General features: G+C 27.1%; 1 protein-coding gene across 1 annotated transcript; it reads right to left on the minus strand.

The window, feature by feature from the left end:
- Positions 1 to 2,722: 2,722 nt before the first annotated feature.
- On the minus strand, positions 2,723 to 10,660 carry LOC122505168. Its single transcript, XM_043616650.1, has 4 exons — positions 10,047 to 10,660; positions 6,235 to 6,318; positions 3,563 to 3,745; positions 2,723 to 3,449 (listed from the first exon to the last, which is right to left on the minus strand). Exons 1-4 carry the CDS (start codon positions 10,636 to 10,638, stop codon positions 2,866 to 2,868), a joined length of 1,443 nt encoding a protein of 480 aa, XP_043472585.1. The 5' UTR covers positions 10,639 to 10,660; the 3' UTR covers positions 2,723 to 2,865.
- Positions 10,661 to 17,836: the final 7,176 nt, after the last annotated feature.

The raw sequence follows: 17,836 nt of genomic DNA on the forward strand, positions 1-17,836 counted from the left end.
CATTTGCCAATTGCTTCTTTTTTATAATAGAATAATCATTTCAAAATATTAATATTAATATTAAATAAATTATGAAAAAAATACAAAATTTGAATGTTTTTTTAAAAAGAAAAATATTTATTAATTTGATAAATTTTGATAAAATATATACTTTGTATACATCAATCGATTCGTTTTCTTGCCAGGAATGTAATTTTGAGAAAAATTAATTAAAATATTAACAAATAAAAAAATTATTTCAAAAAATACAAAAAACAATTTTTTCTAAATTTTAAAAAAATTTTTGTAGATATTTTCGAAAATCCTTGTGTCAGATTTTAGGTATATGACTGCAATAAACCTGCAAAATTTTAGGACAATCCATCAAAATTTGTCTGAGATAATTTGTACACAATTTTTGTGACATACACACACACACACACATACATCTGGACATTTGCTCATAATTGAATATACATATATGTTTTAGATGAAAATGAGTCCATATAACCTTCTTTTGAAAAATTGAAAATCGTCACCAATGCAAAGCTTCCTCATGAGGAAGCAAAATTATTTTATTGATGCAAATAAATATTTATTTGAGTTAAAATCCATGCATTACTGAATCAAGTAATTTTCCTAATTGATTTAAAGCAATATTAATTAAATCCAATTATTCCATTAATTTGACTTAAATAATTCGAATTTGCTACAAATAACTATTTATTTAATACTACAAATTAAAATTTTTATATCAAGGGTAGTTCCATACGAAAAGTAAATGGCGGATCACCGATTTTTCTTAAAGTTTGTAATTTTGTAGTATTTGGGGTACTTAATAACTGTGTTAAACAGTTTTGCAAAAATAAATTTTTTTTGCAAGATATTTAGATTTGAAAAATCGGAAACTGAAAATAAATAAATGTCAATTTTTTATAATATCAAAAAAAAGTTAAAAAAAATTAAATTTTCAATAATTTGTTTAAACAATAATTTTTTATTGTTAAAAAAATATGCTAAGGACATCATGGAGTTTCCTAAAAAAATTATTTTCTCAAAATTTAAACCTAATAAGTGGTTAAATTTTTAAAGAAGTGCTTTTTGATGTTTTTGAGAAAAAATTTTTTGAAGTTTGCGCTACGAGTTTTTGTGCGTTGCGCTAACTAAGTAGCGCCTATATCAGTGTATTTTAAAAGATGATATGACCTTTACTGCTCGCCTCTAATACATTTATTAATTATATACGTATATATTATCATTATAAACAGTTTAACTATATATTTTTAACTTTTTTATCAACATTATTTTCCTTTTTTATTGTAAAAAATCTTTTCCTCCACACTTTATCCAGGCTTATACACTCAAATCTCGCTATAACGACCTTCTCTATAACGAGCGCTCTCTATAACGAGGGCTCTGTCTCTCGGTATAGCGAGAAAAATTTTCTCCCGATTACCCCCACTATTTATAAACAAATGCACATTCAGTTGGTTTAAATTTGGTTAAAATCAATTTTATTTATATAAAATAAAAATAAAAAGTCACTTCTTATTTGAAATTATATCAATGAGTCGAACATCTTCAAAATTTAAGCTTATATAAATTTTCTGTATGTTAAAGTTCAAGAAAAACAAGGTTACGTTTGTAATTTTGACATTATTTAATTTGTAAAGACTAAAAAAAATGAATGAAGAATCTTAAAAGTGGGGATTTCTCATTTCTCCTCTTGCGCTCGTAATAGAGGGAGACTTGACTCCCGAACTTCTCGTTATAGCGAGATTCGAGTGTATTTCTAATTTTGTATTGTTATGGTCTTCAGTGGAACAAAAGTCAAACGTTATTGTGTCAAATTTATTTTCTACTAACTGAAAAAATGCTTTAAGGAAAAGATTTTTTACATTAACCCATGGATGTCTACAGGCAAAGGAATGCAGATATAATAAAAGTAACTATTGGAATCCTGGAATGGGATCTAATGATAATTTTTGTCGTTGAATGTTAAAAAAATATTTTTTTAACAATTTTTTTTTATAAACAAATGAAGAAAAATCGATTTTTATAAGAAACTTATAGCGCTATTTGATTCTACGCTAAAAACCACTACGAAAACATATATTACATAATTATTTTTAAAAAAGACCTATTGGTGTAAAAATGTTATAAACAATTAGCCTGCATTCATACTGTTGGAGGTATAAGGATCGTTTTTGAAGTTAAAGATTTTTTTAAACAAAATTAGCTTAATCAGGAGAGTTTTTGACGTTAAAAATTTTTTAAACAAAATTTTTACCTCAAAAATTATTTATGTAAGTGGAAATAAATGAGTAAAATGTCTTCGGAGCGAGCGTTAGCGAGCGAGGAATATGACGCTAGTAAATTATAATATTTTGTAAATAAAATTATAATTAAAGTGTACATATACTTTTTTAATTTATTCTCACTACGGTTTATAATTAAGTTTTTGAATTTTATTAAGGAGATAAAATAGAAATTAAGGATTAAGTATTTTTCAAAAATAATACTTTATTGATTTCCAGATAATTTATACAAGTGGATGAAACAATTTTTCTTAAATATGGTTTTCAGCTTTGTATTATCTTTTTATTTTCTTAACATTAATTTTATGTACACTGGCAAATAAAAGATTTGTAAATTCATAAACTTAAATAAATAAATTTAGAATAAACGTATTTTAATAAATAAATGCTAAATAAGTAAATAAATAAGTTTATAAATAGGCAAGTAAATAAGTAAATAAATAGTAAATAAATAAGCAAATAAATGAGCAAAGATATAAGTAAATAGAAGTATAAGTATACAAGTCAAGAAATAAGTAAATATAAATTATAAATACAATTTTAAAATGTCCAATCTAAACGGACATTTTTAAGTTTGTCTCTTCTCTTCTCGTGTACTGAAACTGTTTGGATACAAAATACTACGAATAGTCGAAGAATTATAATTCCTCCAATCCTTGACATAAACGGGTTGAAGATTTTTTAATGTCAAAGTACTATTTTGAATATTTTCATTAAAAGTCTCGTGATGGTTGTTTATACCATCTTTTAAGTTTAAATTATTTTGACTCGTTTCTTCAAAGTTCTCGCGATGTTTATCAATTCTATCCATACTCTTGAAGAATGTAGAATTCAAATTGAAATATTTGTCACTATCGGTGAGGTTTGTATTGAAATTGGAAATTAAATTTGGCACCGATTCGTCAATAAAAGTTTCTCTATTCAATTGTTGTGGATTATTGAAACTTCTTCCCCAGCCACCACCTCCTGATGAGTATCCACCTCCTGAAGAATATCCACCTCCGGATGATGGTGCTCCATAGCTATTTGATGGTGGTGCACCATAACTGTCTGGTACGTTAGATGAACAACCACTTCCGTGTCCTCCACCTCCACCTCCACAGCCACTGTCGCCACTGCTTTTTGTTAGTAAAACAACTTCTTTATATTGACCTGTAATTTAAAAAAGAATATTAAATTTTTTTCACAAATATAGATTATTCTAATTTTACATTATTTATAACTTTTCTTTTTTTCAATATTTATTATTTAGTGGAATTTATCACCTCCGCCTCCACCTCCATGTCCTCCTCCTCCGTAACCACCGCCACCGCCTCCTCCGAAACTCCAACCACCTCCGCCGCCGCCTCCTTTGAGACTCATCAATTTCTGTATCAACATTGCCTTCGACATCATAATTGACATTCCCGAGAAGAGCATTCCTTTCATTGCCATCATTCCAACCATTCCTGTTATGAAAATGTTTGAAATAATTTTCAATTATCAAAATATGTGACAAAAATTCGAAATAAGAATTGATTAATTACTTTAATTTGAATCTAGTAGCAAAATTTTTTTCAATTAGTTAATAAAACTGAAAAACAGTTTTTGTATCATGTAATGACTGTTAATTGTCAGATCAGGTTCGTGCAGTAACGTTGCATCAACTTCACAGAGGTTTTTTTTCCATTTTAAGCGAGCTTTATTGTTTCTAAATTGATTTACAGAATTGCAGATGTCTTTGTATTTTGTGTTTATTTTATTATTTTTTAAATGTTTCATTTCGATGTTGCAAAGTTTGGTTTTATTAATTATATTTTTTGAATTTGTTGTGTTAGAAATTCTTTTACTTAGAGAAATAAAAAATAAATTAGTTGAATTTTTTTTAGTAAAAAAGTATATAAAATCTAATAAATACTATGAACATAGAGGATTTTTTACAGCGCGCCGGCTTATGTACCGGACCGGCTACGCAGGACTTGCTGTGGGTCATTGAAAAGGAACGACGAATGCGCTATAGTGACTCAGTTAGTCATAATGTTTTCGCACCTAATAATATTGATAAAATTTTTAAATTTCAATATACTGATAAAAATTATTAAATATTCTGTCGAAAGTAAAATAAAAATAATTATCATTATTTCTTTCCTTATTTTCCGTAAAATCATTAATAATGTTGTGCATAAAAGTAAGTGTACATTGTGTAATTGTAAATATGCAATTATAGTAATTATGTTCAAAGAAAGTCTATATACTGAAATGTACGTTGACGTTGAATATTAACCCTTAATACACACTGAGTACAGATCGCCCTGGTGTTTTTTCAAATGCGTTCCATTCTTAAACGCGTGTTATTGTTTATTGTTAAATATTGTTTAAGGTACTACTACACTTTACAATTTAAAAAAATTTAATTTTTTTTTATTGTATTTTTTAACTCCTTATGACTTCAGAAAACACCTCCTAAAGTATTTATAACCAATTGTAAAAAATAAAAGTAAATTTTTCAAAAAATATTTAATTAATGTAAAAAGTCATTGACAAATGACCAGATTTTTGTTACGACCAGTAGAAACATTGGTGCTAATGTATGTAACAGTGTCTGAATAACAAAAATGGTCGGGTTTCAATTTGCAAAAGAATTTTAGGTAATTTATGAATGGCCTCTAACGATACATATATATAAGTTTAAACGCGTTTTTCTCAAAATAACGTTTTCTCAAATTGCGGACAGTTTATCTATGAATCTACTGAACCGATTTTAATAAATGATAACTCGTTTTGTTTGTTAGCATGTCCTGTGTGACAATTTACCAGAAAATGGTCAAAAAATTTAAAAAAACATTTTTGCAGACTAGAAAAATACTGAAAAACATACTGTATTTTTAAACAAATTATTGAAACGTCTGCTATTTTTTTATTTTAGTCGATTTTTCATGTTTGGTGGTAGATTTCTATGCAAGACACCTTCCTTTTTAAAAAGCAATTTGGATTTTTTGTTTCCGATTTGTCAATCTTGATATAAACTGTCCGCAATTGGACAACTAACTTTTTGGAGTTTCGATCTGAATGCTGTCTGCAGATTATGATATTAAATAAAAATTAAAAACAAACCATTATTTTTATTCTCCAAATATATACTAATATAGGCAAAAAAGTTTTTTAAATATTTATAATAAAAGACCTAAGAAATTTTTTTTTTAAATTTGGTCTTTTAAGATCCTTCTAAAGTGTAGTAGTACCTTAACAAATTAATTTTATATCAACTAAACTATATTTTTCATATTCCTCAGAACATTTCCTATCGATTAAAAAAAATCCACTGAATTTGAGACAATCATCAATTTGAGACAAAGATATAAGGTTTCAAAGTACAGCAGGGTACAAATCGCTCTTGTGTGTATCGATCGTAAGTTTTTGAAGTGTGTACTTTAAGGGTTAAATACTTAATAATTTATTATTTGAATTAAATAAATTTTTTCAGTGTGTTAAATAATACGCAAAAAAAAAATTAAAAAATCGTTTTCATTCTGTTAACTTTTGCGTTCTTTTTACAGAAAATAAAAATATAATTTTTTTTAGTTTTGCACTTTAGGAAACTTTGAAGAATTCTGAATGAAGACTTGTAAAAAAATTAATATATAAACAATTTTGAAAAATTTAATTATTATTAGGTATTGTTTTTTATCTTTTTACGGGAAGCACCTAAAGCGATACAATTTTTCCTCATTTTTGCAATTTATCAAACTTTCTATAAATGTGATTGATTTTTTAAAATCTGTTTATCTAGAAAGGTTACAAAGCAATAATAAATTATTTAAACTAGTAAATAATTAATAAAATAGTTAGTAATGTGTATTATTTGTTGTCTCGCAACAATATCAGTAAATGACTTTGATGGCTTTAAATCTTTTTCTTTTTTGTAATATTAAAATTGTAAGTGAATATAATTAATTACCCATTAGCTTCATTTTGAACATCATCATCATGCACATCATCATTTTCTTGCATTTTCCTCCACCTTTTTTCTTTTTGCCACGTCCTGAAATTATTATTTTTATTTAATGAATTTAAAACTAAAATAAAAAAATATTTTAAAAACTAAAACCAATTAATTTAAAAGAATACATTTTAAATCTGAATCAGTGAAAATTTCATTGATTTTAATTCAGGGACGAGTTCTTTTTAATTTATTAGTGGAATTTCACTAAGAATCAGTAAAAATCTCTGATTGTCAGTGAAATTCCACAATTATAAATATTTAAAAAACAATATTGATCAGGGGAGACTGGGGCTAAATGTTAAATTTTGCATAAATGTTTTTTTAGACAATAAATCCGCTTAGATGCAAATATATATATGTGACGCTCCACGAGAAAAAGGACCTTATTTACTCTTGTCATAAGGTCCCTTTTCTCGTGGAGCGTCACATATAGATCAATATTGTAGAGCAACTTGTCCTCAACATTTTTCTTAAAAGCTAAAATACTTATTGTGATAAGAATAAATTCAAAAAATAATATACTTATAAGTTGAAATTTTCTTTTACGTAAAAATTTACAAATGTAGGGTCAAAATACTCTTCATATTATGGACACCTCGATGGACACCACAAAAATGAACAAAATGTCACATAACTACGGACATTTATTTAGAGTGATAAATCCCTTCTATAGTAAAAACTGGTAAATAACTTTGAAGTTACTGATCAACGCTCTTCGTCAAAGATTCAAGTTGAACTTGATATTCGCTAGACATAACTTCTGTCTAGTTTCTTTAATGTTACTTTAAACTACTCCTAGATCACTCAAATAGATTAAAAATTATACGCTGTAGACAGTTTAAAAAAGTTAATTGTAAAAAAATCCCACTGTGATACTTGCAAGTGATTTTTGAAAATGTTTTAAAACTCATTTAACACATCAGGCCCATTTCGGGACTTTTTGGAAAATCTTCTCTATATTATAAGGTATAAATAAATTTTAAAAAATAAAAAAAATCCGGACCAAAATTAAAAAAAATTAATTTGTTTATAAAAAAAAATTTTTTTTTAAATAAAAAATTAAAAAAAAATTTTTTTGTTTTCATTTTTTAAAAGTCGAAAGAAACTTTCATTCTCTGACAACTTTTTCCTAAACTCAATATTTTCGAACTTATAAGCTACTGAATATAGGTATACAATTAAAAGTCCAAAATTTCGAAAATTCATATCTCGAAAATTTGGACAATTAAACAAAAATAAAAAAATACGTATCTGTTTTTTTCGACACAGAATAGAAAAAAAAATTTTTTTGGCGGTTTTAAGAGGTCGACTAAAATCTCACGTGGAATTGCCCATATATACATAGATTATAATGTTTATACGAATAAAAAATATTTGTTTCAGTGTTATTGTTAATAATAGTACATTAAAAAAATAAAAGTTGTTTAAAAACAGTAAATATTTAGGATATTCGAATTTAGAATTTTTTTTAAATGAATTAAAAATCAAAAAGTAATGTAGGAAATTACATGTAATAATTTACTATTTCTATTATATTTTTATATAATAATTCAACTAATTAATTAAAAATTATAAAATGTTATATAATTTTTTATTGTATTTCATTTATTATGTCTGTATTATAATGGATACAGAAATTTTCCAAAAATATTTTTTATTGAATTTTTTTGGTGCTAAATAGAAATTTGTTATTAATTGCATGAAATAAATGTGTTAACTGCAGTAAATCTTAATATTAAACAAATTTTCAGTATTTTAAAAGAATTAATTTGTCTAGTTTTTCTACAGAACCGTTGACCAGAATTTATAAAGTTGGGCTTGATAATAACTTGATGAAAAAAGCATGACACACTCCATTCTAGTTATTAGCCAGTTGGCTAGTAAAGTAACTAGACAATTTCAAGCGCGACTGGACAGTTCCTTTATAATAACTAGGACAAATTTCTACTAGGGTAGAAGTGACCGTGACAACTGATAATTTTAAAGAAATTTGTAATAATTAATTTTAAAAATATTAAAACTTTTGCACATCATACTGCTCTTCTTTATTATATTTTAGACTTTCTTAAAAAATTTCGGCTCAATTTATTAAATATTTAAAGAGAAAAGTGGTCGAAAAAATTACCATTGAGAACCTTATAAAAAAGCGATTTTTGTCTAAACTTTTATTGATAATTAAACATTGAACACTTAACTTTAAAGTAACAAAAAAAACAAAATATTTTCATAGGAACAATCTCAAAATTTACATTTTTTAAAAAGTGCATTTGGCTATCTCTCCTGGAATGTCCGGGAGAGATGGCCAATACTTATAATTTTTTACTTTTGGCTTGAAATCAATTTTTAATCTTTCAAATTACTTTTCTTTTTATTCTGGTCACATTTTAAACATTTGTCATGGGATTCAGTGCAGTTTTCATGTAAGCTATATTTTGACAATAAAACTTTATTTAAAGTTTAATTTGTTTAAAAATTGATATATCTTCTTTACATAAGAAAAAGATTTTTGTAAAAATAAAACAAAAGGCATTTTTTAACTATTAAGAAAAGAGGGAAATTTAAGTAGTCCACAAATAATGAAATTTACCTTATTTCCATTAAAGTGCATGAAATAAAAAAATTATGGCACTATTTTATAGTAAATTCAATTGTCTTTAATTTTGTTATTTTTAATTTTAAAGAATTGTATAAATTTACACTGAAAAAATTAAAAACGAAAGTTTTGTGTTTATTTTTATAGACTTTCGACCATTTAAAAAATTTTCAAATATTTTTTAAAAAATAGTTTAAAGTATGTAGATTATATGTGTAAAAGGACAGAATTGCATCTTGTATGGTTTAAAAGTTATTTAATTTATAAAGTCGTTGTGTTTTACATTGAAAAGGATTAATTTTTTATGAATAATTAGAAGTTTTCAATTTATAAGCAACAGTGTTCATGGTAATGTTTAAACAAGTGACACATGACATATGATATTTTGAATTTATTTAAATTTAAAATTCAAAATAATTTATTATTTTTAATAAAAAATTCTAGTTCTAAATATAAATAAATTCAAATCATCACACGTTATGTGTTTCAACATTGCCGCGTGATCATTGTTGCTTATGTATCGAAAACGTATAACCATTCATAAAAAATTAATCCTTTTCAATGTAAAACACAACGACTTTATAAATTAAATAACTTTTAAACCATACAAGATGCCATTTTGTCCATTGAAGCATATAATCTACATACTTTAAACTATTTTTTAAAAAATATTTGAAAATTTTTTAAATAGTCGAAAGTCTATAAAAATAAACACAAAACTTTCCTTTTTAATTTTTTCAGTAAAAATTTATACAATTTTAAAATTAAAAATAATCAAATTAAAGACAAATAAATTTACTATAAAAAAGAGCCATAATATTTTTTGTTTCATGCAATTTAATAAAAGTACATAGCAGCATTTTAAAAAATATGTATTTTCCATTAGAAATTTCGGGTTGTCCGTTTCGCGTAGAATGCCTCATTTAATTCAAACGTATATTCTGTTATGGTTTAAACAAAAAATATGTTTAAAAATTTTATGTTTGATTCAAACTTAAAAGTTGGTTATAAATAATTTAAAATTAACTATAACTTAGGTTTAGATTAAATTTATTATTTCTTTAAATAAACCAAAAAATATGTTTCAATTAAACATTTTTAAACTTTTACACATCTGATTATATTTCAATATATTTCAATTTATCAATTTATTCAATATATTCTTCTCACGTACCTTCGATGTCAGTATCATCGAACATGAGATTAATTTGATTATTTTTTCCATTCCATTTTGGCAATGTAATCCGAAGTACAAATGTCTCGAAAAATTCATCGATACTTCTGTCAATTTTTTCCTTAAGTCCATCGGCAATTAAATTACGATCACTTTCCACTGGTTTTGCAACTTTAGTCCTCACCATTTTCACCGATTGACCATAAAGTGTAATTTCCTTTAATTGCTTAACAATATCGAGAAATCGTGAAACACGTTTTTCAATGCAAATCATTGACAAATCAATAATACAACGTCCAATTTCTTTAATTGGAAATCTTGGAAAATGATCATCAATATTTTCGTTAATTGTATTATTATTTAAAGGAGTAACAATTCGAACATCAACACGAAATCCATTTTTTCGATAGTTAAAAATTGGTTTCTCCGTTTGCAATGAATTATCATAGGGTTCAATATCAGGTTCATAATAATAATTATTATTCGAAGCAATTACATTTTCTTGTTTTTTAGTCACAAATGCCGCGTTATTAAAAGTAAAATAAAACAATTGTAAAATAATTGACACATGAATTATTGATTTTGTAAACATATTGAGAAAAAGATATGAAGAAAAAAAATTTCCCGAACAACGATTCGCGATTGAATGTTTGACAATGACTGTTTGGAGACTATGATGCTGGAAATCATTTTATATGGCAGAATTATGCCATTTGAAAATATTTTTTTGTGGTGTTCCGAGTCACGACTGTCATTACGTGGTCTTGAGTAAAATGAATAACGTAATGATTAGGTTTGAATAAAACGAGTTAAAAGTTTATTTATTTTGTTCCTGTTACCTCGCAGCCTCCTTTGTCTTATTCTTGATTCTTAATTCTCTTGTTAATTTGCAAACGGAGATTTTTATTAAATTTTTCTTTACTATTAAGAAAACGAGGTCTTGATCCATTTGCCAAAGCCGGATTCGCTGTATTATTTAGGGGAAAAAATTAAATAAAAGATTAAATAAAATTAAACAAAGAATAACTCCTTATTCTTTTTTTTAATAAAAAAAAGAATATTTATTGTTAATAAAGAAAGGAAAAATGTTTTTTATTTTTAAAAATTTATTTAATTTCAAGAGAGGTACAGCTAATTAAAAATTAAAGAACAGAAAAAAAGAAGAAAGAAGAGAAGAGGAAAGTTAAAAAATAATAAAGAAATGAAAAAGAAAAAAATCAGTGAGAGAATCAATCTTAGGCTTTTGTGGCCTAAAAGAATAAAAATAATTAAAAAATAATAAATCCAATCTTAAACACTATGGACATTATCCTTTATTATATAATATTAACATATTCGTCGTCGTTTTGTCGTCCGTCGTTCGTGTATTTCCGTATACTTCATCGTTCAGTCGTTCCGACTTTTATTATTTATTCATCGTATAATATACATATATAATAATACTCATTGTATACATACATATACGCATGCGCAGTAGTGTTCTATCACTATAACGCATACGCAGTAGTGTTCTATCATTATTACGCATGAGCAGTAGTGTTCTATTTCTACAACGCATGCGCAGTTGTGATCTATCACTATATAAAGCATGCGAAAAACATTCAGAACTTCAAAATTGAATTTTTTTATCCATATACAATCTAAAAATTATTTTTCTTCAATACAAAATTTCCAAAGCCCAAAATGTTCAAAATATGAAATTTCCAAAATAAGAAGTGTTAAATTGTAATGTAAGTGAAAAGAATTAGATTATTGAGTATTCAGATTTAACAATTCTATTTCTGTGTAAGATATTTTTAAAAAATTATTATTGTCAATGTTTTACAAAAATTTAAATAACTTCTAATAACATGATAATTACACAGGTCCACAAAAAAAATTTGTTGAAAGGTTCCTTTGACTAAACCTGGTGTATTATATGTTTTTGGGGTCGCAGATAACGAATCTGAAGTTCGTTTTGCTTCATCACGTCAGGATTTTTCCTAACCTCAAAATGTATATCAGATTTTACGTGCCAGATAAAATTCTATAAATATTGACGGAATTACCTTAATCTTTATATCGAGGGTTTATTGGAGTTACTGAATACGAATTACAAGGCAGACTTTCAAAATACAAAATAGCGGATCCAATATGGCGATCGGATTTTAAAAAATTTTTGAATTTTTACGAAACTTGGCATCGAGGGGTTTTTGGGGTCGCTAATTACGAATTTAAAGTCAGATTTTTGAAATAAAAATAAAGGATCTAATATGGCGGTGGAATTTACAAAAATATTTCTTGAATCTTTACAGAACTTGGTATATAAGTGTTTTTAAGGTCACTGACCATGAAATCTTTTGTGGGCCTGTATCCACGGCAACTCCACGTTGTGACGGCAGGCAACGGAGTTGTTCCGTGATCTGTCAGAGTTCTAAAACTCACAGATACTAAGTTTTGTAAAAATTCAAGAAATTTTTATAAATCCGACCGCCATATTAAATCCTATAATTTTATTTCGAAAATCTGACTTTAAATTCGTAATAGGCGACCCCAAAAACTCCTTGATACCATGTTTTGTAAAAATTCAAGAATTTTTTAAAAAACCGACCGCCATATTTGATCCGCCATTCTGTATTTTGAAAATCTGCCTCTAAGTTCGTAATCAGCAATCCCAATAAAGCCTTAATTCCAAGATTGAGGTAAATCCGTCAATATTTATAGAATTTTATTTGTCACGTAAAATCTGATATGTATTTTGAGGTTAGGAAAAATCCTGACGTGATGGAGCAAAACGGACTTCAGATTCTTTTTGAGCGACCCTAAAAACATATAATATACCAGGTTTTGTCGAAGGAACCTTTCAACGAATTTTTTTTGTGGACCTGTGTTATAAGCTTATAAGCTTAAGATCATTAAAAGTGTTCATGTTTTTATAAGTTATTTAAATTTTTGTAAAACATTGACAATAATGATTTTTTAAAAATATCTTACACAGAAATAGAATTGTTAAATCTCAATACTCAATAATCTTTTCTACAGAATGGGAATTACTTGTAGACATTAACGTGTAATTTTTTCTTAGAAATTGCAGGTCGGCAAAGTTGTACACATTCAATTTGAAATAATTTTTTTGTACAAAAAACTATCCTTCAAAAAATATAAAACATGATATGATGTAGATTTTTCAAGAAAATTTAGTAAAAAAATATGTTTTAATTTTAAAAATTATTTTTCTGTTAACCCGTTGCCTGTAAACATAACATAACATAACTGTAAACATAACGACCGTTATGTAGTAAACTTCTTAGCGCAAAATAAATGCAATTTCTTATGTATATTATGAAATAAATTGTTTTAAATCATTATTAACACACTATTAATTGCAATGCTCCTAAATTTAGTAATAAATAAATGATTATTTATTATTTTAAAATAATATAACAATTTAAAAACAAGTAAAATTTATGAAAATTTATTTTTAATTTAAGTCACATAGTGTATAAGGGTTTTTGGAGTCGGTGAATTTAATTAATTTTAAAAAAATTCAAAATGGCGGACATCATTTTTAAAATTCATTTGGATTTTTATCAATTTCACTACCTAATGGTTTTTCAGGTCGCTGAATTTAAGTTTGACCATCATTTTTAAAACTTCAAAATGCAGGATCCAAATTGGCGGACATACTTTTTGAAAATTTTTTAAATTCATTTGGATTTTTATCAATTTTAGTATCAAGGGATATTTTGGGTCGCTGAATTTAAATTTGTCTTTCAAAATTAAAAATTATGAATTCAAAATGAGGGACGTAATTTTTCTAATTCATCCCGATTTTTATCAAATTTGTACTCTATTCTATATCCTTTGCATTAGCTGATAAAACGAATCATGACACCAGAATGTGCCGCGTGGAGGCTGCAAAGGTTTTACATTACACTTTCTGTTCTTTGTTTTTTTTGTTTATAATATCTATTTAAAATTTAAAAATTTTGTCCGACATATTGGATCCGCCATTTTGATTTTTTTTTTGACGTCATATTTATATTCAGCGACCCCAAAAACCCTTGTATACTAAGTTTCATAAAAATTCATCTACCAGATTTTGCTGAACATTTTGGGCCAATCATATGATTATTTTTCCAAACAGCGAAGGGGTTTATAAGATTGTTTTAAATTTTTAAATTCTTTTGGTCTAAGTTTGCCAACCTGCATTTTCTAAGGAAAAAGTTACGTATATTCGCATAATTCAAGTTATTTGAATCAAGTAAATATATAGGTAAAAAAATTATTTGAATGACTACATAAATAATTATTTGACGCAATTAACCCCTTCAGTGTTTGACGTCTATAGAGGCCAAAATAATTCGTGCCCCCAGTGTGTATGACCGCTACCTAATGGGAAGTAAACGATTGGTTCAATAATGAGCCATGCTTGGCCAACTCCGTTCCATTATTGGAACAATAATGGCAACCATCATTGGACCACCAATGGTTTAAACTTGGGATGATCACGCTACTGCCAATGATCGGTAGCCAAGCATCGGGCCAATATTAGTTGCCAAGGAAATAAAATCGATTTTCAAAAGCTTGATTTTTTATTGGCAGCCAACAAAAAGCCAAGGTTTTGAAAATTGATTTTTTTAAATTATTAATTAAAATTTATTTTTAAAAAATATATTTTTCAAAAATATATATTTTTTTTAATTAATAGAACATATTAATTTAATATTTCACCTCTGGTAAAACAAAGGTGAAAGACTGATAAAAATTCCCTCACCGTATCTCACAGTGGAGGAATAACTGTGAATGTCTTTGCGAGAGAGGAGCAGGTACTTATAGAGCCAGTGTAACAGGTCACAAGCGAGAAGAAATCACTAGCATGCACTCTGGCGGCGATTGTCGGAAGTGGCGCAACGTTGGTTGCCAAGCGCTGTGTCGATAATGTCAGGATATGCATGCGCGCCAGAAAACAGTTCCGACAAGCGCCGCCAGAGTGCATGCTAGTGATTTCTTCTCGCTTGTGACCTGTTTCACTGGCTCTATAAGTACCTGCTCCTCTCTCGCAAAGACATTCACAGTTATCCCTCCACTGTGAGATACGGTGAGGGAATTTTTATCAGTCTTTCACCTTTGTTTTACCAGAGGTGAAAAATTAAATTAATATGTTCTATTAATTAAAAAAAATATATATTTTTGAAAAATATATTTTTTTAAAATAAATTTTTGAAAAATATATTTTTTAAAAATAAATTTTAATTAATAATTAAAAAAAATCAATTTTCAAAACCTTGGTTTTTTGTTGGCTGCCAATAAAAAATCAAGCTTTTGAAAATCGATTTTGTTTCCTTGGCAATTCCTTGGCAACTAATATTGGCCCGATGCTTGGCTACCGATCATTGGCAGTAGCGTGATCATCCCAAGTTTAAACCATTGGTGGTCCAATGATGGTTGCCAATTGTTTTGCCAAAAAAAAACCATTGGGCACCAAGCATGGCCCATTATTGAACCAATCGTTACCATTGGCAACTTCCCATTGGGTATAGCGGCATCGAAAAAAAAGTTAAATAAAAGTTAACGAATCTTGCTAAAAATGCCTACTCGGGGGTGTTCGGGGTCGCTGAATCCAAATATTTAGTCAAAAATTAAAAATTCAAAATGGCGGATCCAAAATGGCAACCAAAAAAATTTAAAAGTTTACGGATTTGACTAAAAATGTTTACTTGGGGGTTTTTGGGGTGGCTGAATTCGAATAATGGGTTAAAATTTTTAAATTCAAAAAGACGGCTTCAAAATGGCGACTTAAAATTTTTTTAAGTTTACTCTCTAAATTTGAATCAGCGAAAAGTCGCTGATTCACCAGCCCAGAGTATGCAGCTGATGAAACAGCGTATATACGCTGGAAAATCAGTGCATATACGCTGTTTTATCAGTGTATATACGCTATTTCATCAGCTGCATACTCTGGGCTGGTGAATCAGCGACTTTTCGCTGATTCAAATTTAGAGAGTACGAATTTGGCTGAAAATGCTCATTCGGGGGTTTTTGAGGTCTCTAAATCCAAATATTTAATCAAAAATTCAAAATTTAAAATGGCGGCTCCAAAATGGCGACCAAAAAAATTTAAAGTTCTCAAATTAGTTCTCAAAATTTAAAGCAGAGAAATTAATATGTCCGATGTTTTAAAACATTGTGAAATACTCAAAATCGATCTATATTAAAAAATTTAATAATAGTAATTAAATTAAATAGTTCGTGACTCCGGATTCGACTAAGAGCGGTGTTTTAAATAGTTTGTGTAAATATATATAAATATAAAAATATAATATATGTAAAATACATTATACATATATAAAAATATAAAAATATAAACCCCAAAAGACTCGAATAACTATTTATAACCACATTCGTAAACTTTTAAATTTTTAGTTGACATCTTGAAGTCGCCATTTCAAAATAAAAAATTTTTACCCACTATTCTAATTCAGTGTCTCTAAAAACCCCCAAATGCACATTTCTAGCCAAATCCGAAAACTTTAAAATTTTTTCGGTTGACATTTTGAAGCCGCCATTTTGAATTTTAAAATTTCAACCAGATATTCGAAATCAGCGACCCCAAAAACTCTCCAATTGAGCATTTTTAGTCAAATCAGAAAACTTTTAAATTTGTAAAGCCGCCATTTTGAAGCCGCCATTTTGAATTTTTAAATTTTGATCAAATATTCGGATTCAGCGACCCCGAAAACATAAAATATAATAATATCAAGTAATTAAAAAAAAAATTTTTTTTGCACATTTGTGGCACGAAAAGCTTATTTTGACTACACTGCTAAGGGGTTAAAGAGATATTGGTCTAAATTAAAATAATTAATTATAAAAAATAATTGCATATTTGATATAAATAAGGGAAATTCCACGTCAACACAGACGGAGCTCTAAACAAAAATTGCTTTGATGGATTTAAACGTTCTAGGGCTTAAAAGATTTCTACATTCATGTACTTTAAGATGCCGATGGGCGTTTTTTGCAAATTTTCATTTCCAATGCCAATAGAGCTGTCAAAAGTCAAAAGGTCCAAAAATCTCAAAATACTTTAATGAATTAGAAGCAAAAAACGGGGTACATTATTTTGTAACTCATTCTTTAACAGTTTTTAGGGTCCCCGAATATAAATCTAAAGTTTGTTTTTTAATTCAAAATGGCGGATCCAGTATGGCGGACAAAATTCAAATTAAAACAGATTCGATTAAAACTTGTTACTCGGGAGTTTTTAGGGTCGCTGATTACGAATCTGAAGTCACTTTTTAAAAATTCAAAATTCAAAATGGCAGAAGAAATTTTCAAATTTGTAATAATAACAAATTGTTTACATTATAGAACAGTATATGAAACTAAAATTTCTTAAAAGTGACTTCAAATTCGTAATCAGATACGCTAAAAACCCCCGAGTAACACTTTTTAATTAAATATGATCAAATTTTAAAATTTGTCCACCATATTGGATTCATCATTTTCAATTTTTTTAGAAGTCGTTTGGCCAATAATTCATTTAGATATTTTTAAAAAATCGCCATTTTCAATGTTTTACAAAAATTTGAATAACTTCTAAAATAATGAACGCTTTTTAATGATCTTAGGTTTATTTTAAAGGTCATTTGCTACACTTTAAGAATTACTTATAGGCATTAACGTGTAATTTTTTTCTTAAAAAATACAGGCGGTCAAACTTGAACCAAAAAAATATAAAAAATTTGAAACATTCTTATTTACAGAAAAATAATTTTTAAAATTCAAACGTATTTTTTTATTAAATT

Source organism: Leptopilina heterotoma, unplaced genomic scaffold (assembly GCF_015476425.1).
Source record: "Leptopilina heterotoma isolate Lh14 unplaced genomic scaffold, ASM1547642v1 Lhet_347, whole genome shotgun sequence".
In the NCBI taxonomy this organism is placed as follows: domain Eukaryota; kingdom Metazoa; phylum Arthropoda; class Insecta; order Hymenoptera; family Figitidae; genus Leptopilina; species Leptopilina heterotoma.

What these genes read in the sequence shown, in the direction of transcription:
- LOC122505168 (XM_043616650.1), bottom strand. Translation starts at nt 10,638, where the DNA reads ATGTTTACAAAATCAATAATTCATGTGTCAATTATTTTACAATTGTTT. An exon ending in GTTCAAAATGAAGCTAATGG is followed by an intron (nt 3,746 to 6,234) that starts GTAATTAATTAT and finishes TTTTCATAACAG; the next exon opens with GAATGGTTGGAATGATGGCA. An exon ending in ACATGGAGGTGGAGGCGGAG is followed by an intron (nt 3,450 to 3,562) that starts GTGATAAATTCC and finishes TTTAAATTACAG; the next exon opens with GTCAATATAAAGAAGTTGTT.